This window comes from Rhyacophila brunnea, unplaced genomic scaffold (assembly GCF_057557595.1).
Source record: "Rhyacophila brunnea isolate RB1 unplaced genomic scaffold, BYU_Rbru_1.0 scaffold_22, whole genome shotgun sequence".
Classification (NCBI taxonomy): Eukaryota; Metazoa; Arthropoda; class Insecta; order Trichoptera; family Rhyacophilidae; genus Rhyacophila; species Rhyacophila brunnea.
The window spans coordinates 36,967,186-36,988,961 of NW_028232882.1; the positions used below are offsets into that span (position 1 = coordinate 36,967,186).

The 21,776-nt window shown below is 34.6% G+C and overlaps 1 protein-coding gene across 6 annotated transcripts; it reads left to right on the plus strand.

Moving 5' to 3' along the window:
* Positions 1–840: 840 nt before the first annotated feature.
* On the plus strand, positions 841–20,073 carry LOC147070519 (uncharacterized). 6 transcript variants are annotated; one of them, XM_085949402.1, is made up of 3 exons: positions 841–1,013; positions 11,253–11,545; positions 17,307–20,073. In XM_085949402.1, exons 2-3 carry the CDS (start codon positions 11,338–11,340, stop codon positions 19,583–19,585), a joined length of 2,487 nt encoding a protein of 828 aa, XP_085805528.1. In that variant the 5' UTR covers positions 841–1,013; positions 11,253–11,337; the 3' UTR covers positions 19,586–20,073. The 6 variants fall into 6 exon arrangements, with proteins under 6 accessions (XP_085805528.1, XP_085805527.1, XP_085805525.1 ...); XM_085949401.1 differs by having other exon boundaries at positions 841–968; positions 11,194–11,545; XM_085949399.1 differs by having other exon boundaries at positions 841–968.
* Positions 20,074–21,776: the final 1,703 nt, after the last annotated feature.

A 21,776-nucleotide genomic window follows, 5' to 3' on the forward strand; every position in this document is an offset into this window, starting at 1 on the left:
AATACCAGTGATTGTAAATCATTATAGAAATTAATGATACGGTGTTTTGTAAAATTGTAATACGGGAAGACGGAAAGATGGAGAGATAATATCAACTTTGATTGATGGTCATAAAAAAGCGAGACCAAAAGAGAAGGTCAGGATTCGGAAAGAATTGTAGGAAAGATACGATATTTAAGGGGGAGAGGCATGCCAGCAGAGAACCTAGCGGAAAAATACGAAGCTTGCAATTTGAGATCTTTTTTTGATAATTTACAATTTCAATTGTAGTAATTAATAAATATGTATCTAAAAACATTAAAAAGATTTTTTTTTTAATTCAAAAATAAACTTACAATTGTATAAAAATGTAATACAATGTGAATTCGTTGCAGGGTCCCATCTTATTATTATATTATATTGCATGGTGATATTTATTATTAAAATTTAATTTATTAAGTTTTAAAATTTTCGCCGTTTAGATTTTTGACTAATTCATAGTTTTAATATTTTTTATATCTATTTAAAAAAACATAGATTTTCATAAAAAATATAAATGTGTATAACTTGAAATCCTGTAATATGTCCAGTTTAATGTATCATATGCCGATGGTTCCAATCCTCTCACATAGTAGTTTTCCACAAATTTAACGAATGTCATAGTTTCAAATGAAATGCATTATTTTGTCGAATACATCGCCCAGCTACAATATACGCAAGGCGATAAATAAACATTTATTTTGCGCGCATAAATAACAACCGACCACCTTTGCGGCTTGATTTATGGTTCATGAATACACACACGGTTCGTATTGATAATGCAATTTTAATGCGTGCCGCATTTCAAAAATATAAGGTGTCAGTGTCGTTTCGATTATTGCACCGATTAAGCCGGATTAAAAAAATCTTGTTTGACAAGTTTTAAATTATTTATTGCTGTAATAAGTGTTTATAAATAATTCAGTTATAGTTTAACGCAACTGTAAAAAGTGAATTTAATACAACATATTATACCATAATACCTACCCCTAAAAGTTTAACTCCTAATATCTCTTCTTGGTCGTACACTCATGGCTGAGGATCATGCACACTTTTTAATTTTGCCATCGCTTGAGCGACCAAGACTTTCCATCCTTCTTGGTTTTCCGCTTCTCTCAAGGCAGAATGAATGGTGCCCCCCCCCCAGTCATTTTCTTCACTTGGTCTAAAATTATTATCTAGATCAGGGTTTCCCAAACTATATTCCGCGGAACACCAGTGTTCAGCCGAACTTGAATAGGTATTCCGCGACCATTTGGAAAGGTTTCATACACTGCAACACATTTAAAGATCGACTAAGTAGAAGTAAAATAAGTAAAACTAAAATAATTAAAGAATCTACTTCATATTGAAAAGCGAGTGATGATCAATCTCCACTGATGTTTATGACGTCAAGTATCTAGATAGGTTATGGCTCCCACAAGAGGGGGGCTGACAGGCCTCTAGCCTGGGGGGCCGGCGTGAGAGATCGACCAGCCAAGTGAGATAAACACACATCACAAACATGCACTAATAGTAAAAAAATGTCGCCTGCGGGGTTGTTTCACTTCAAGCATATTAACATTTAATAATATGTGGTTTTGCCATAGGTACTTACAATTTTTGATTATTGTCGATATTTGACATGTCCATAATTGTGCATATCAACGTCGGTGTATTAAAAATACAAAAAATCGCTAAAAATACCCTTAATTTTACCTCGAACACCATTTGGAATATGCAACTGTAGATCGTCACATTGCCTTTAACCTTAGCGATAAGTAGGGGGCCCGCCAAAGATTCTAGCCTGGGGGCCCACTTCGGGATGTGGGGGGCATACGGAGGACCATCTTTTCTCATACCATGCGCATGAAAAAGATGGGGTATATTGTTTTTAACTGACCGGCTGACAAGTCTTGACAGTTTAACGACAGTTGCCAAAATTGGCAGAACGGTTAGCTGCGGTAATAAATAACCTACAAAACAAACTAAGTGTTCCCTTAAAATTTCCGGGTTTGCGAAGTGTTCCATTGCAGAAAAAGTTTGGAAAACCCTGATCTAGATAATAAAATAATTATCCAAAAATAAGATGTTGCCGTATTTTCATTAAGTAGTGACAGTGTTTCTAACTGTTACTCAAATAAATATGACAGATATCTTATAGAAAAGCTAGTTAATAGAGGAAAATACTAGATTTTCTTGATAATCTTGAAACCAATATTTAAAAAAAATAAGTCGTAATTATTATGAACACGTAAGAAAAACACTAGGTACAAAAGACCAGCATGTTTTAGCTTTTTTATTAGAGATAATTTTAAGCTGTTTATTGTATTGAAAAACACTAGATTTAACGATATACGCCAGATGCGTATTTTGCAATGTAGGCCTATTAAAAAATCATAGATCTGGCAAGAAAAAGTGCGAAAAGTTAGCAACGCCGGCTTATGCGCCTACGACTTTGATATCAATATAAATAATTGTTACCCTATTTTGAACTTGTAAAATATGGAGACTTAATCTTTTCTATGCGCTACGAGGCCCTATAGGAAAAAAATAATAATATCATATTTGAAAACACCTAAGTCAAATTTTTATTTGATTATTTTATGCAGGTGAATAAATTAAAATGAAAAATATTTTTTTACTCATTTTACATAAAATGACTTGTTTGATACTGCTTCTCATTATAATAATTTTTCCGAAATGTGTAAGTACTTAACTTTATTCCTAATTACAATCCGCAGGTCTACGTTTGGATTCTAGCAGTTAGATAAATTTTGACTTGATTGACAAAAGAGAACTGATTACTGACTGAAAGATACAATTAGTATGCCATTGCAAAAGGAACAAAGAAACAAAGCGCTTTTCCGCAAAGTTTTGAGAATATAATATCCAGCACTCAACACCAAAACTCCTCCAAAGTCTTGTTTTTCAATTATTATATTTAAAGAGCTCGATTACTTTGAATTTAAATTACCAACACATTTAGTAAAAATATTAAAGTATATTTTTCCTAAAATCACAGCTGTAACTAAATATAAACTAAAAAACAACCCCTAATAAATTATTATACATTATTAATAATTGTTCTCGTGAAAATAATATTCTTAAGTATGACTGTTTGAAATGCTCTAGTTTCATGATATTTTTTAATTTTGAGAAAATCTTTTGCCAACTACCTACCGTGTTTTCTTACCCTATCTGGGATATTTGTGTAAACGGCCGTTGGCAACATTGATCTTCATCACGTGTTGCTTCATTTACGAATCATCACTTTATTATATTTTGCAAAATTTTCAGCTATTTGCAAAATTAATAAAATACTACGCACTACTAAAAAAACTAAGGGCATTGACCTACCCGTCTATGTTGAAAATTGTCAACCTAGCATTAATTTTCAATGCAAGGGCTTGTTTACACGGGTTAGCACTAATCATTAATACTCGCACTAATATCATTGGTGATGCCAATTGGAGGGCAATAACTCTGTTCAACCAAATCGCTTCGGATGTTGATATATTCCATCTACGTGAGGATGAGTATAGGTGGACGTTGTTTTATAAATTCTTAAAATAGGGTCTGCTTAACTCATCCGGTGTACTTCCTTGTACCTATATACTTTATATATATATTTTTTGTTGTATTTACACATTTCTACTGTAGAATAACTTAATACTGATATATCTATTTTTTATGTACCTACTACTGTTTTAATACTATTTCTTTGTTTCTAAATGTCATATTGTGAATGTCTTAAACTCATAATTTGTAATGTCCACATATATAAAATAAATAAATTGAAATTGAAAAATCGACACGTGTTAACAGGCTGAATGCTAATAAGCATTAGAAAAGATGCAAGGGCGAGTGAATAGAAACCCATCCTATTAACTCTATCCTATTAACGTATCCCTACCATAACTCCACTCGCACTTGCAATTTGTCGCAGCGCATAAACCTTACAAACGCTTGCCCTACTAGTGATTAGTGACAAATAAAAATACGACCAAGAGTATCTATCTCTTGGTTTGTACTGGCTATGGTGCTACTAATAAACTTTTACTTGTCAACTCGTCTAAATTTTACTCTGCGTTTTAAGTAGGAAGCTTAGTGGCTGGTGCGAGTAGCAACTAACGAGTACTGATTAAATCGAATCAAATTTTATTTATTTTACATATAGTGATGATTAGTACTAAGTCCGTGTAAACAAGCCTTTACAATGCATATAACTGCTATGCGATAAATTATCATGTGAATCTACGAATGCGATGATCGCATAAGTAAAATCACCACAAAACGAACACGAAATGTAGTCATCGTTAGAATGTTTTGGCCGCTATAAGGATAAAATTGTTGGTATATTTTCTGGATTTCGATTAATAATAATTAGTGGTTATGTCAAATTGCATATTTTGCCGTTATATCAACAAAATTTAATAAATAATACGTTTACGATTCAAAAGAAAAAACATAAAAAAGTTTTTCAGCTGAGGATAATAATTTCTTTTCCAGCACGTCGGAACTAGTAAAAAAACTCGCCGCAAGGAACTCGACTGTCCTGTGTAAAATCATGAAAAGTCTCAAATACACACATATTTTTCTAACACAAAGTCAAATTAAGTTATTTTAGTGAAAATCACCCATATTGCATCCGAAACTGAGGCCATTCCTCAGAATCTAAAGGTCCGATGTAGAGTAGCGTCTAGGACGCTTCCTATTCAAGCACCATGAAAAAAGATAACTGAAATTAGGGATTGCAATACCGGTATTTCAAAACCGGTATTCAATTATTTATCGATACCGGTTTAAAAAATTCAAAATATCGGTATTTTCGGTATTAAGAAAGCATATAGGTACGTTAATGTTTTTAAAAAATGAATTACGTGTTATTTTGTTTACTACTTACTACTATATTGAATTTAGTGTATAGGATTAATGCTGAAGACATGCAAATATATCGATTAAAACCAACAAAGTTAAATAATAATAATACAAAAGCCTTCAAAGATAGTTATCGAATTGTCACGAGCAATGAACATAATATGTATTTCGAAAAAGAAAACATCCGTGGCAAATATTTCCAACTAGCTGACCCGGCGAACTTCGTACCGCCTCTGAATCAAGAAATCTTGTGTTAACTTATTAGCTGAATTTAATTCAGTTTTTATGAATACTCAAAATTAAATAAGTTCAATAAATGTGCAAAAATCAAATCAAAATGAAAAGTATTTTAATTACATTGAAATGAATGTAATTCGCGTGGCAGCAAGGCATTTGCTTTATTAAAGCGAATAGATAGGATTCGCGTAGAATTTTTGCACTACTTTCTGTTAAACTATTTGGTGGATGGGTTGCACTCGGGTCGATTCCCTTCATTGAAGTAACTTGTGCTATACGACATTTTTCGTTTTGTTGTCAAGTGCGAGAACGAACAAAGTGGATGGTTTGCCGACACGTGATCATGCTACGTACAATTGACCGTGAGAGAAACATTCATTTTCTAGATTCAGGCCACAAACACTCAAAGATTGGCCTTGTGATTTGTTGATCGTGGTTAACAATGATTTTCGGGAACACTTTGTTGATGAGGTCGTCCTTCGTTGAGACGAAATTGCAAAAATTCAGCGGAAACGAAATCAATCCGTTCGATTCGTCGACAGGAACACGGCCGTTACCGATAGTCAGCAATTGCTTGGAGAAATCTTCGGCGGATGGATCGTTTAGCAATACAACGCATGTTTGTCATCAGCTGAAGTTTCTTCACTTAGCGCCACAGAGTCGATGATTTGAGGCAAGCGTTTATTTCATCGACAGCGGTCGATCTTGGAATGACTGGTAGTGTTTGGCGGAAATCGCCAGATAGTAGAATCATTGCGCCTCCAAAACATCTTGATCGCAGATCTTTCATAGTTCGATTGAGTGCTTCCAATACGCGTTTGTGCGCCATTGTGCATTCATGCCAGGTGATGATTTTACTTGCTTCCAAACCTTTAGCCATTGCTGAGTGTTTCGCAATGTTGCATGTCGGTTTTTCAGTCGTTTGAAGGTTTAAAGGTAATTTTAACGCTGAATGAGCCGTTCAGCATCCTTCTAGCAACGTGGTCGCTATCCAGGAAGAAGCAACTGCTACATCAATTTCGGATCTCGCACGAACAGTGGCGAAATCATGAACATGATGAATGTCTTTCCAGTTCTACCGGGCGCATCGAGGAAAAATAAGCCACCATTTTCATCATTAATTACCTTTATTAACGTATCGTAGACTTCCTTCTGTTGGGGGTTCAACAGTGGTACATTCTTTCGAACTGCTTGGTTCAATTATCTCAATCATATTCAGGTTCCAATTCTAGATTGAAAGAGTCGTTCATTCCACGATGTGGCGATGGAATACCTAACTTGACTAACAAACTGCCGTACATGAGGTAACACATGTCTTCGATCAAAAGCAAAGCCTGAGATCGGGATTCCCTGAACTGACACGAATTCAATGTAAAATGTCTTCTGACATGTCATCCTTGTACTTGTTTATCAGGTGGATTCGATGGGAAGCATGTCGAAATAATGATAGCAAATAATGTGCGTGTCTGACTTGGAGATGCAGAAACAATAATTACTTCAGCGATTGTCATGTCCCAATAAGAATCGTTTTCGAGTAAATTGAAATTTTCAAGTAAATAGAATTGTACATGCAGTACGAAATATTGGGCACACTACACCATTGACAGTTTGAAGTGATTCGAATGATGTCGGCCCGCGAACATTCACCGGCAACAACCGCAAGTAGAAGCATTCGTTATTCTTCGGATGAACTGTGTAAATGCGACCAAGAGCAAATACGGAACAATCCAAGTGCTGTCGACCACGATATCGTTTCCTTTCACTTTCGTTGTGATAGTTCTACCGTTATCATCGGGTGATCGACGCCGATATAGTGGATAACCATCGTTCGCAGTGATAGTATCCGCCGTCAAATTTTGTGGATACGCTTGTAACACTTGCCGTCGACCATGCACGGTGATTGGGGGTTGATGGCGCCATACGGTCCGTGAATCATGTTAGTAATTACAACATCATGCAGGTCTGGATCGATTTCGGGATCAGGAATCTCGTCACATATATGATGTCATCTATTTGGTCTGGTCGAATTCTTTCAACTAACCAAATAAGAATGTGTGCATGCGGTAAGCCTCGTTTTTGCCATTCAATCGAATACATCCAGCATCGAGTATCCCCAAAGACGCGATGATTAACAATGCAGTTCATCAGCGACAGGATTTTTTGTTTGAAGACACGTGCGGTGATGTCGTGCTGATCATTTGATTTTTGTCCGGGGGCAGCGATTAAACAATTTCTATCCATTTCGGATTGCACGTAAAGGTGATAGATCTGGACGACCGTAATGACGAACATAATATTATGTCATTGCATATTGTGCATATTCATGCATATGACGCGGACTGCCAATGTACATCGCCAGTAGTAATAGTCAATCGACCAACATTAGCTGCATCTCCTTCGGTGCTGATTGCATCGCGTAAATGAATATTATACTCCTCTGAACGCAGTTTGGCTTGGTTCAACCGAATGAAAGTGAAGCGCTCCGTCTCGATTTTGACGTACAAAACGAACTTCAAACGACGAACAAATGACGAACAAAAAAAATCATCGAAATCAGTCAATCAATTCTCGAGATATCATCAAAAAAGCCGCTCCATACGAAATGTATGAGAAAATGAGTTTTCTTCACAATTTTTTCCGTGATTTTTTCGATGTTTTAATAGTTATTCTGCTATTTGAGGTGGAGACAAATCCAACAAATCAATGATCATAAAAATCGGTCCAGCCGTTCTTGAGTTATAAATGGTGTAACTCGTATCGTTTTCAAGCAAATTGAGCTGTTGACATGAAGCACGAAATGTTTGGCACACTACACCATTGACAGTTAGACATTTCGACTATCATTCTTTCTTTTGTTTGTTTGTTTATTGTTTCTGTCATCTATCAGAAATGGCGTTGTATACGGATTTAAATTTTTGTGTTTTTCTTTTATTTTCGAATGCGCGAGCTTCATCCTTCAAATAATTCATCGATATCAGTCAAAAGCCGTTTCATACAAAATATATGAGAAAATGAATTTTCTTCATAATTTATTTTTTCCGTGATTTATCCGATGTTTTAATAGTTATTCTGATATTCGGGACGGAGACAAATCCAACAAATCAAAGATCATAAAAATCGGTCCAGCCGTTCTTGAGTTATAAATGGTGTAACCGACTTTGTTTTATATATATAGATATAGATAGATTATTCTATAAATACTGATCAATCGTTGATATAAGACCAAACAAACGTTGAATTTGAAAGAGAGTTTCCTGTTTGTACCTGAACTAATATTATTTGTAAAAATTCTAGCAGTTCTAAAATATTACGATCTATAAATTTATAAAAGTCAACATAATAAATCGATAGTTTAGTGTACAGATATTGTATGTCCAGTTAATGTTTTGAGAAAATCGAAGTTTAAAATTTGAGATGCATGAGAAATGGACATAATATATTATGTATTTGAATGAGACAGTATCTTCTAAAATATCCTATTTGGACGTACAATATTTTTACAGCATAAAGATATTATGCAAACGCACATTGTGTGTATGTTAACTCAATTTCGATAAAAACTGGACATACAATATCTGTGCACTAAACTAAGTATGTACTTTACGTTGATATAAAACAGTGTTTCAACTAGATTTCAACAGCTATATTTATTGATAGGTACTAACTACCTTTTGTCTATAATATGGTTTGGTGAATACCGGTATTATACCGGTATTTAATAAGAAATACTAGTATTGAAATATTCATTCGGTATTGCAATCCCTAACTGAAACCATTATTTTAAAGTGTCTATCACGTTTTTCATTTTTTGGTTATTTTAAGTCAAATGAAAAAAAAACGAATGTTATGTCGCTCCGCCTTCATGGGATTCCGTAATAATATTACTTAGTAATTGTACATAAATAATCCGCTAATATGACATATTTTGTTCATCAGATTTCTTTATATTTCGTGTTATAGGTATTAATTAGATACTAAGAAATGACAACTAAATTTCAATGTTTGGTGTAGGTATATTCCTTAGTGGCCTAGTTTTTATGTCGAGTAAGCATATTTTTATCGTAAGTCAAAGACAGGTATATTATATTGTAATAATAAAACATGGACAGTCAGCAAATTACAATCGTGAACAGTGATAGACAATAATTAAATTTTTACTGCAGTCATGCTGTATCTACGTAAACAGCCCAGACGTACCTACATACTATTACAGTATTACAATAGTATTAGATAGAGTTGAAATATGATACAAATAAGAGTTTTTAGATTTTCGAAACATGGTGAAAATTCCTAAAAGTATGTGGTAACTCTATTCTGAACGTGTTTTTTTAATTCGCTATTTTCCCAATAACGTAAACACCTAAAATTTGATCAATTTTAAGTGACAAATTTAGAAATACCATACGTACACAATGAATAGTGATTCATTTTGAAATAACAGTGAATATCCATAGAAAAGATTATTATTTTTATCACCGCGTGTACTTCATTAGGTCTCTACCAATTCGACGTTTTGGAGTTGTTGCATAGGCTACATTGAAGAGATATATTGTGTAAGATGTAACCTGTTTACTAGTAGGCAGTCATAATTAAAAACAAGTGAAGTGCAGTTTTCATATCACCTAGTATTTTGTACATAAAGCAACTAATCTAATTTTTATGTTTTCGCCAGACAAGTACCCTTACAAACATCGAACAATAATAAAAAACATAGAAAAATATAAAGATTTTTTCTCAGAATAGGTATCTAGTAAAAATTAACCAATTAAAAAACAATACCTCATTTACAGAATATTGAAAACAGATGTTAGATGTAGGTATGTATATTTTATTGTTTATTCAACATTGAAGTAGAGTTACTCAACTATGCACTATTGCCCCAACGCCATATAAATCGTTTTAATTTTTATAATCTAAATAGATGACACTTATTGACTTTTAAAGTCAGCGGCTCGAAATAGACAATTTGATGGATATTAGGTATATATAAAATAATTGTGTTAGATTTTTTGTTATATTATGGCTTACCTCATAATATGGTAAAAATATATTTTTCCGCGAGAAGGAGCGGTAATTTCGAGTATTTTATGAACCGGAGTTTCGTTCCGGTGCGCTCCGGCCATTTCGAGCCCTGCTCGAAGTAAGTTAATCTAGACCCAAGAAGGCAGGTATCTGCGCACAAAACTAAAGTTCTTATGATATCAACCCAGTGTACATAATTGAAAACTTGATTCCCCTTAAAGGCCCACATGCGCCACGTAGGTCAAAATGAGAAAAATTTCATGGGAAAAAAATCGTTTTTTTCGGTTAGGTAGGTACATGTTAAAACACGCGCGTTAACATGATCTTACTCCCTACTTCAGTTATTGTTTGTCAATTTATGGCTACGGTCGTATGTTGTAGCGTAATCACTGGGAAATGCCAATAGAAATGGAGTATTTAAAAAAAATACTACCTTATTCTTAGGTCAATAATTATTATAAAACAATCATTACCTATTCGGAGGATGTCTTATCACATTTGAATGGTCAAAGACATAGCTTATAATCAGTATCTTTAGAATTATCTTAAAATGTGTTAATCGTGCCCATTTTTTGAATAATAAAATGCCTAATTCTTGTCAAATTTGGGATCACAGAGATTATAAATTTAATTTTTTATCGTAAATATTTCACTATATAATGTTAAGAACAATTTTACTAATGGTTTTATAAATGCGTTTAAAAATTAATAAACCTAAAAAATCTTAGCATCACTGCACATAAATGTACTGAAATATGACTATATTCTAAAACATGATCAAGAGGTTTAAAAGAATACTATTTTATGTAATAAAATACTGTATGCAGTCATCAAATGTTTTAAATAAATATAAATGATAATAAGGCTTCAAAATTATATAAATAGATTATCTACAACGTTTACGGAATGTCCAGGCTAATGCTTTGAAAATACCATAAAATCTCCATTTTGACCTACGTTGGGCATGTGAGCCGTTAATGCCGCTAACGGCTAAGACATCGGGATAAACTGTCCTTCTCACACGATATTTTTATTTTTCTTTTTATTTGTGGTTAGTGATTAGTATCCCACTACCCTAAGTTACGAATTGTTTTTACTAATGTTATTATTGTCAGATAAACTATTAATCAAATGTGATGCATACACAAATTAAGTGTAAAGTGTATTAAAACTCAAGTGAAAAGACAATACTTATTGAAGATGGTAATTCCTCGAGGAGAAGACAGGCCACTCCTGGTGTCGATGCTCGACTCAGCATGCGGCCAAAAGGGTTCCGATGAGGAGGCGTACGCCGACGCCAAGTGGGGAAAGCCGCTGACCATCAGACAGAAGTGGAAGGCTGGAAGAATAAGAGGACGAGCCAAAAGTATGGCCTTGGGAGCTGCATCCATAATAAACAAATGGCCTGGTTAGTTTTTTTTTTTTTTTTTTTTTTTTTAAATATATGGTTGCAATGGATTGTTGTAAAATGGTAATACCTAATTAATTTTAACGAAGTATTCAATCGAAAATCGTTATCTACTGCAAATAGGTTACCGCATTGCAGTGGTTTCAAAACTTTATGTTACTACGCCTCCCCTTAAAAAAATCTAATCTTGGCGCCTCCCCTCCGTTATTTCATTAAATAATACACACATTTTTAAATAGTCAACAATGTACTAATACAAAAATGAAAAAAAATATATAAAAATAAACAAGGTTTTATTACTTATATTCTATTCATTTTTAAAATAATTTGTTTTTCATGCGATGAATGTGCTTGTTTATTAGCACAACCAATTTCAATAATAGTCAATCCAAATTCATCATCATTCATTGACAAATGGATTCTATCATGGGCCCCACATCCTGAAGCGGGCTCCCAGGCCAGGATCTTTGGCGGGCCCACCTACCTATCGCTGTGGTTAAGGGCAGTGTGGTGCTCTAATGTAGTGTTTCCTAAATACACGAGAGTTATCGTTGAAGTATATCACATATTTAAAATATTTAATAGGCCTGAAATAAAGCAGCGCCTTTTTTACTATTAATGATATAATGTGAAAAGTGCATTAGCAAACTAACCAAGAACTCAGTAAATAGATTTTTGTTTGCTTCAATATATCTGGCGCAGAAATCATTTAAAAGTGGAAACATGGCGAACTTATTTTTTCCAAAGCTCCAATTTTTTTATGAATGCCTTCACTTTGTCTTTTTAAATCAGTGAATGCATTAGTGGTCCTTGCATTAATTCATTCACTCATTTTTTAAAATTTCAACCAAATAGACAAATTTAACAACAAAATTATCGTTCCTAAACAAATTTGCCTCAAATTTCAACATAATGATTTGACCCTTTTATTTCATTTTTCACGAGATAGCCAACGCGCTTCACAATAGTATTGAAGTGAGGTATTATAAAATTAGTCTCCATATTTTCAGACAGGTTTGCAAACAACCTTTAATAGGACTGTTTTTTATGTAGTCAATAACTAGTAGTTATAACTAGCGGCCGTTTTATAAACTATGCATTTGCAAACTGCAAACCTGTGGCTACATTAATTGTATTAAACTTTTCGCGCCTCCCTTTGCAACCCTCCGCGCCTCCCAGCTTGGAAATCGCTGCCGTATTGCATTCGACGATAATCAATAATTGATTAGTAATTATTAATAGCAACACCACTGTAACCCGCTATTCGGTGCCCCAGCCTGACTATAGTCAGCCTTGGTTCTTACCATAGCAAGTCCATTGGTTTCAAAACATTTCGATTGCCATTGAAAGAACTTACACACAACTTACTTGTGCCTAACATAGTTTTACGACAAAACAGAATCGGTAGTAGTAAAATATGTTTGAAAACCACTCCATAAGCATTATCCAGACTAAGAATATCCGTAAGCAGATGAAGAATGTTTTCCATCCATGTCGGAAAATAAAAACACGAGATGGTCTCTTGAGAATGACCTCTGCAGTTGAGGAAAGAAGGAGGAAGAACACTTTATGACAACCCAAAAAAATCTAATACGTTAATGTGATGATTAAATTTGTGACTCATTATTTTTTTGAGAATACGATATTTTGCTAGTATAGTAGAACCTCGATATAACGGACTTCAAACATAACGGAAAACATATCCGGTCAAATATGAAAATTGTTAAAAACATCCTGTTAACGTTATGCATGCAGCGCTCGAAATGGAAAAGATTACGAACCGGAGCGCTCAAAAATTAACATGGTTATCAAATGTTATGTGTATTTTATAAACATAAGTGTGCTAGATTTTTTGTTATATGGCATATCTAGCTAAGACGGTCAAATTATTTTGTCCACGAGACGGAGCGATAACTTTACAGATTTCACGAACCGGAACGGCGCTCCGGTGCGTTCCGGTCCATTTCGAGGCCTGTATGCATGTTTAAATTCAAGTATCACCGCTTGTAAACAATGTTCTGTTCATGATCATTTAATAACATTTATTGACTATTCATCAGCAGAGCTAACGAAATTCAACTACTTATATTACACGAGCGGCTCTTGTGTTACAGTGCGTAAGGTGTTGGTCTTCGATCCGGGGTCTCTGGGTACGATCCCGGTGAGGAAACAATATATTTATGTGATTTTCTTAAAACCTGGGTGTTTGTAATTGTTCAAAATTACTAACGCCACCTTGTACGAAAAAGCAAGGACATGGTTATTAATAATTACAAAAAACTTATATTACACGCATTTTCGTATTTTTTTTTCGACCATGTTCGATCCTAATAAGATCATATGGGCCTCCACAGCGTATAAGTCGAATTAACAGATTTCGTTTTTACGACAAATGGATGTCAGCCACTTGCTCAACCTGTTAGAATTAGGTCCATACTCTGACTGATACACAAATTGAACAACAATATGTGTACTTCTCAGACCCAGGATTCGAACCTGGGACCCACGACGCTAAAGTCCGATGCTTAAGCCGCGCGGCCATCGTGGGAGTAGAATAATTTTAGGTAGTTGATAATAAAAAATCAGCAGACTTCAAAAGTGCAAAGAGCACCAGTGACGTCCCTAGATAAAATGCCGCCCCTAGGCAGCGCCAAAATGCCGCCTCATTAGTTTATACATTATTTTTTATCATCCTTTCATCAATCCAATATCTAAGAAATGTGTTGTATGGATAAATTACTAACAGAATATCAGAATAATTATTCGAAAATCTGCACGTGTCGTTGAAAGATATTTTCGTTTAGGTAGCTATTTCTATATATTCCAAATGATTTTCCTCGATTTGCCGCACTTCGAGTAACTTCCGCCCCCAAGCGGCGATCAATCTGCCTACCCCCACGGAACGTCACTGCAAAGAACGCTACTTGATTCTTTTTTCAAAGCAGAATTACCGAAAGCAATTGCGTCGATATCGAATATTAAGTGCTAACACCGCGACTGGCGCGTTAGGAGCAGTTGGCCATTAGATATAATTAACGTGTTATTTAAATGTGGCAATTAAAAGTTAATTAAAAGGTCAGCAGTGATTGTGTTTAATGGACACCCCTCACCCGCATTAGTCCGTTATATCGAGGTTCTACTGTACTACTAAAATAGGGTAAACAAATAATACTCAACATCGTGTGATGATCCCTTATTGAAATTTCTCTCAGATGAATTTGTATTTATTCCATAGGTACATATTATGTTATTCAAACATTATTCTATAGAGATAGACTATAATATAGTATGGATAGATAGTATACAAGTAGTCCAAATTATTTAATTTCCCTTTCTTCTAAATTTCAGTAAATTGGTGATATTTATAAAATCATAACATGTTTTTTTTTTAAAAATAAGTAGACAATTATGTCACTTGAATTATCTTGAACCGCTGTTTAAATAATGAATGACCTCCTAAAAATCTAGCAGTGGTTTCATGTTATATTAATTTATATAAACCAGTGGCATGCTTAAGATTTCTGGTCAGTAGGGGTAAACAATTTTATTGCCAAAAGGGCGCCAGGAAAATTATCATCTGTGTATTGAGATTTATGTTTTACATAGCTTTTGACTTTGCACAATGACACTGGATGCAGCGTTGAAGGTCTGTCAGAAGAAATGGGATGCCTCCACCAAAGCCAGACATAGCACACGTCATATATTATGTTTTTTTTTTCAAATATTAAATGGCAAATGAAGATAACCGCTTTGACTCCGGACCATTACATCAATCAATTTTTGACTGGACATGGTGGCTTCGCTGGCAGGCTTTATAAGCTCGGTGCCGTTCAACATTTCCCAGCGCTAGAAATTGACAATTTTACAAATCGGAGCGCTCGATAATTTTCCGAAAATATTAAGTAATAATTTTATGTACCTACTACTTAAATAAAAATAATTGTATTAGATATTTGTTATAATATTATTATACCTACCAAGCCCAGACGGTCAAGTGGAATAATAGTTGTTTGGCATGTAAGATTAGGGCTTAATATTGTAGTTAAAATCGAGATTTACGTCACGCCATAAATATTATTTTTACGATGTTTCCGCTTTCGTATAAAATTTAAAAAATATATTAAAGGTAAATAATTATATCACTTTTTAATAATTCATGAACCGGAATGCAATAGGTATTTCATTTTTTCCGCGAGACAGCGATAATCTCGGGAATTTCACGAACAGGAGCTGCGCTTCGGTATGTTCCGGTCCACTTCGGGCGCTGCATTTGGCGGAGAAATACAGGATGCAAAACACAAGAATTCCCAAATGTATACGGAATATCTAAAAGTATAGGTACTTATAGAGATTTTATAGACAGAAGAATATTTTCTATCTATTATGTTTGGTTCGACAGGGCTAAATTGAATTTTAAAAACTAACCAACATGAAAACAAATAAGTATGACTGACAAAATTAAATTTAGTGTACACATTTATGTCTGATCTTCAAAGCCCATCTCCACTCTTCGCCACTGGTGTGCACCTGCTGACTCCTCGAGGTGCAAGCCACTGGAGTATAAGCATATGCTTTACATTACATTATAATGTTATTAATATTACTTCAAATGGCTGATTAAATATTTTTTTGGAAAAGGTATAAAAAGATTTAATAAGTTATGCGTATTAGTGGTGACGAGGACGTACTGGCCAGAAGTATGCGGCGAGTAAGTACGTGCCGAAATGAAATTGTCAAAAATATTCATTTGAATAGAAAATATAGTTTTGTCTTTTCCTGATCTAGATAATTTGACAACACCGCTGGAATTATATTTTTTATTAATTCTGAGTTATTTTGATGTCTCACTTGCCAGGGATGTACATTGACAGCTTTAATAATTATCCCCTAGGTGGTGTCATAAATTTACATACAAAATTTAAGTACAATTACTGCTGGATAATTTCATATAATCAAACAGAAACACTTTGTTGAATTAGCGACATCTATAGTTTTATTATAGATCATCGTAGTGATTTAAAACTAACACGCATAAAAAAAACGGTGCGTGTACGTATGTACGCGCGTTAGAAGTTATACTTCTTTGACGTAACAAAGCAAAACTTTAGATAACCTAGATTCTTCGACTAACTCTTAATTATCTTGTTATTTCCCGTTGTTTTTATTTTTAAAGTAACAACTGTCATTCTGACGTTTAATTATTGTTTGTTTACGTAAGGAATTGCAAATGGCTGACAATAATAAATTCGTTCAATCATCGGATCAATTCCACTATGAAACTTGCATTTGTATACAGCTGACGGATTCGCAGCTATTTTCATACTGTAGTAACGGTGTGCACGCGCTGCTCTCAATTTCACCCTCCCCTCAAAAGAAGTATAACTTCAATAATTAATCCATGCTATTACTTGGATATTATGTCTCCTGCTCGCAATTAAACATTATTTTCAAGGTAAATGTTAAATAATCATCAGTAATAAACTTACGCCACTGCTCGCTGGGTGTTAATATTGACATTTTAGAAAATGCTGGATTATATCAGCAAGAGTTTGCATTATCAACATGAATACCAAGTTAGTGAATTCAATCAATCACGTCAGGTCCATCAATGATTCTATAATATTAGATGTGTACATGGTAGGACTGATTGTTTGAACTAAATATTCTGATGATGGGTTTGTAGCTTGAAACATATAAAAGAAGAATTAACAAAAGTTTGTTTATGGGCATATATAACATCTTATTTCTTTTTGATTTTCAGAACACCTGACTATATGTTGGTTATTTGCCATGGGCTCCTGCATGCTGATAGTCGCCTGCATCCTGATGTTGATCGGAGCATCCCGAAGACTCGACGCGCATCCGACGACAGCCCAAGGATTGCAGAAACAGTGCATTTTACACCATATCCATAATCCATCCAAACTGCTGGAGAAAACGAACATACATCTTCACGTCATAATTAATGAAGGTGAATCGTTTAATCCGTACAAATACAAAAACGCTCTCAAGGAAACCCTTAAAAATCATCCAAGCCATGCTATTAACATTTATGTTCTTCTAAATGATACATCCGAGCATTTATTCAAAAGAAATTCCCGGTTTAAAAACTGGGAGCGGTCCCAAAGCGGGCTAGACAAATACAAATTCTTCGATACATCGTCTGCCGAATCAGGAAACACCGTAACGCCTCTTCCGCTGATTACAGTCAACGGAATAAATGAACAAAGCGTAAAGGTCATACGGTCCACGTTCAGTAATTACTTTCAGCACAGTCCGTTAAGCGCAACGTGGACGACGATTACTCCTCACGCACTTCCGATTGTTTTTAGAGTTTTGACGCTCTGGGAGTACGGCGGTATAACGATGCCTTGGCAAATGTTTCTTGATCAAAGTGAAACTTATAATGATGATAGAAGTGCCAATAGTCAGTTGCGAAAGCTCGTTAAAGAGCTACAGATAAATTACACCGGCAATGCATTTGAAACATTAGACAAGCATATTTTACCTCATCAATTGTTGGATGACCTAAATGAAGTTATTAATTTAGGCGGATTGACTATTGAAACTGGTATGTATTCCAGTCCGGAATCACCATTAGTCGTGGACCACGATAGAAATAATACCGAACAAATTCCACGGCCTATTACTGATCGAAGAAACATTGGTAAAACTGGTAACGCCAAAAAACAAAATAATATTATAACGCCCACAGAGGGGTATAAAGATTATTCTGGATCGGGCAGCGGAGACAGTTCTTCGAGTTACTATTCAGAATCGTCATCGTATTCTGACGTCAGTTACTCTGATCATTTACCAAAGTCTATAGAATCTCAAGAGCCGACTATCCTGTCACTCAGACCCGCCGAATCTGACGATTTCGTCGCTAAAGAAATCGACAGATTTGTTAAAAAAGGAAGCAAAAAGAAAGTAGTGACGGAATCGAAACCAAAAATTGAATTTCAAAAGCCGACTAAATTGTCAGTTAAACCTGTCAAATCTGATGATTTTGTTGGTCTTAAAATTGATAAAAATGTCAACAAAGGAAACAAAATAAAAATAGTTGTGGAACAACAACCAAAAATTCAACTTCCAGAGCCGACTAAAATGTCATTGAAATCTGCCAAATCTGTTGATTTTGTTGCCCAAGATATTGATAAACCTGTCAAAAAAGAGAGCAGAAAGAAAGTGGCAATGGAACCGAAGCAAAATATTGAATATCAAGACCCGCCTAAGCTGTCACTGAAACCTGCTCAAGAAATTGATACACATCTCAAAAAAGGAACCAAAAAGAATGTAGTGGTAGAACCAAAACCCAAGAGTGAGCCCAAAGAACCGACACGGTTATCAAAAGATGAAAATAAAAAGAGAGTCAAGAGGTCTCTTTATCCTACGTCAGAAGAGACAAAACCCTACGTAGTAGATTTACTTTCAACGGAAGGTAAAATACCTTCACATATTTTAGATGAATATTTAGAGTACCGACCGAAAGAAATTCACGATCCATTCAAAGAACTAGTGGAAGTTCATGCGGCATCCAAAGAAGTAATTTTAAATATGAATGACGCGGTAGGTCGTAAATTACATCAACCATTAGGAAGAAGCATAAATTTTCCTTTCAATAATCCTTCGATTGACAGGCCGTTTTCAACGTCAGAAGACGAGTCTTCCAGCTATTCAGACAGCACCTCCGATTCTTCCGAGTCTTTGGAGACTTTCAAAGGAATCTTTGGCCCAATGTCGGACGGCATTAAAAAACCAAAGATAAAAAGATTCCACGAAGACAAGAGCCATAGATTATATGAACCGTTTGAACACATGAATGTGTTCGCTTTGCCCAGGAAAATGACAGTGTCTATGGATCAGTTTGGATATTATTTTGCCACCAAGAAACCGTGTCATGCGTATTTAGGCCACTTAATTGCGTTATTACAGTCACTTGGTAATTTGGAAAAATTTCAAGAAATTATTCCAGAAAGTTTAAGAACATTTTGTGGAAAAGAAAAACTATCCAATTGTGATGGAATAATGCTTGTATGAATAAAGATCAGGGTCCCAGTTGAGTATTAATCGCTTTGTTGAATAACCTGATGAGGTGCGAACGATACGGAATGATGGAATGGGGAGATGAATATACTCAAACATTTTATTTTCACTTTGCGGATGCACATTAGGTTTGTTGTAGCCAGTGTTGTGAATTTAATAACATTTAGTGACTGCACAGTATTCTTTTTGTCCTTAGCATATCGAAGACTGCCTGATAGACGTATGGTAAATGATTACAAATAATGAAAGGATAATAAATCAGGCTTATACAGTGACCAATGGGTCACACATAATATCCCTGTAGTGTTTAGTAACGCCAAGAAATGCATGGCAATTAGTTCCATTTCAGAATAAGTTGATTGTGTGTAATTTCTTTGCTCAAGTCATTTTAAATATTATTTTTGTAAAGTAGGTACATACCTAAGTTCATAAGATTATATACCCAGTTATTTCATCGTATTTAAAGGAGTCACTGTTTTACAGATTGTAATTTCATTACTTTTTTTTTTTTTTTTTTTCCGACCATGTCCGATCCTAATAGGATCATTTGGGCCTCCACAGAGTAGAGGTTTGTATTAACAGATTTTGTTTTTTACGAGAAATGGATGTCAGCCACTTGCTCAACCTATTAGGTCCATACCCTGACTCACACACAAATTGAAAAACAATATGTGTACTTGCCAGACCCAGGATTCGAACCTGAGACCCACGGCGTGATAGTCCAACGCTCAAGCCGCGCGACCACCGTGGGTGATACTTACGGATAGAATATTAAACCAATTCAAGTTACTTGTGTCGCACAGTATTGACTCTTCACCATTGGCCTATATTCACAGTGGTTTGAATTCTGTTCCCAATGCCCATACACTGACCACAGTTAGAAATGATCAAAAATCATTCAAACTCAAGATACTTGAACTGCTTACAAATAATCCTTATTGATAAAGTGTCATAACAAGATGTTTTTAATTGTATAGAATCAATACTATGATCATAGCATTTAAAATTAACCTCAGAACATTAACCACATCCGTCGGATTCTGGACAACGTGCTTTACCAATTTAGCTACCTGCACTCTACCCAATTATGACAAAAAATAACTAAGAGTAGAAGTACTTCTCAAATTATGTTGATATTGGCAACTGGCTTTTGTGGTTTGAATTGATAAGGTACCAATAATCGGTATTTACCTTGATTCCTAGCTAACCTCTAGACATCTCCAAATTTCTAATAAATTCGTGAACTATTATTTTTTATTCAACGAATAATTCACAAGAAGTTTCTGGGTTATTACCAAATTATGTATATATACAATAATTACTGTTGCAGTCTTAGCGCGGTCGCACATTAAAAATCGTCACAACGGAGACCATGCCGAGACAATGACGAAATGACAATGAAAAACAGCTTCTGCACATGGGCCAATGCGACAGCAGATTTTTTTTTATTAACAATATCATACCGACGCTATGTACACTAAGTTACATTATTTGTTTTTTCGAGACAATTTTCAATGTACGACCTGGTTTAAATTTTGTGAATTATTCGCTGAATAAAAAAAAATGAATTACAAATTATTTTATGTTGCTGCATGTATAATGTCAGCAAAATGTTTTAACTCATTCACTGCAAACCAGTTAATTAATATTTAATTACCACATTTAACTCAGGACTAAGGATTTGAGCCAATTAGTAAACTTCAATAAGTACCTACCTAATCAATATTAATCAAAGCGTAGAAAACATATCATTTGTAGCTATTACTTCATCTTCATATTATGCCTCCTGTGTTCGAAAGAATATTATTGCTACAAGGAAAACAAAATAGTCTTTTCAAGGATACATTCGCCGTCAACCATGTTTTTTTGGTAAACCATTCGGAGTTAAACGGTTTTTTTTGTTTTGATTAGTTTATACACAATAACTAAATCACTAGGTTGGTGAGGTCCTAATCGTTTTACTTCTAGTTTGTCTTCAAATGCCAATGTATTGAACTTATATTTCAATAAATAAACCACCTCATTCATCATAATATCTATTATTATTTATCAAAATTATTTTACTAACGTGAAATTCAACTATCCACAACTAGTACTTTACAATTAATATTTAGGTAATACAAACTAATATTGTTTTAATTAACTGAAATAGCACATTCCTTTTGTTATTATCATTCAAGATATT

What these genes read in the sequence shown, in the direction of transcription:
- LOC147070519 (XM_085949402.1), top strand. Translation starts at nt 11,338, where the DNA reads ATGGTAATTCCTCGAGGAGAAGACAGGCCACTCCTGGTGTCGATGCTC. An exon ending in CATAATAAACAAATGGCCTG is followed by an intron (nt 11,546 to 17,306) that starts GTTAGTTTTTTT and finishes TTTGATTTTCAG; the next exon opens with AACACCTGACTATATGTTGG.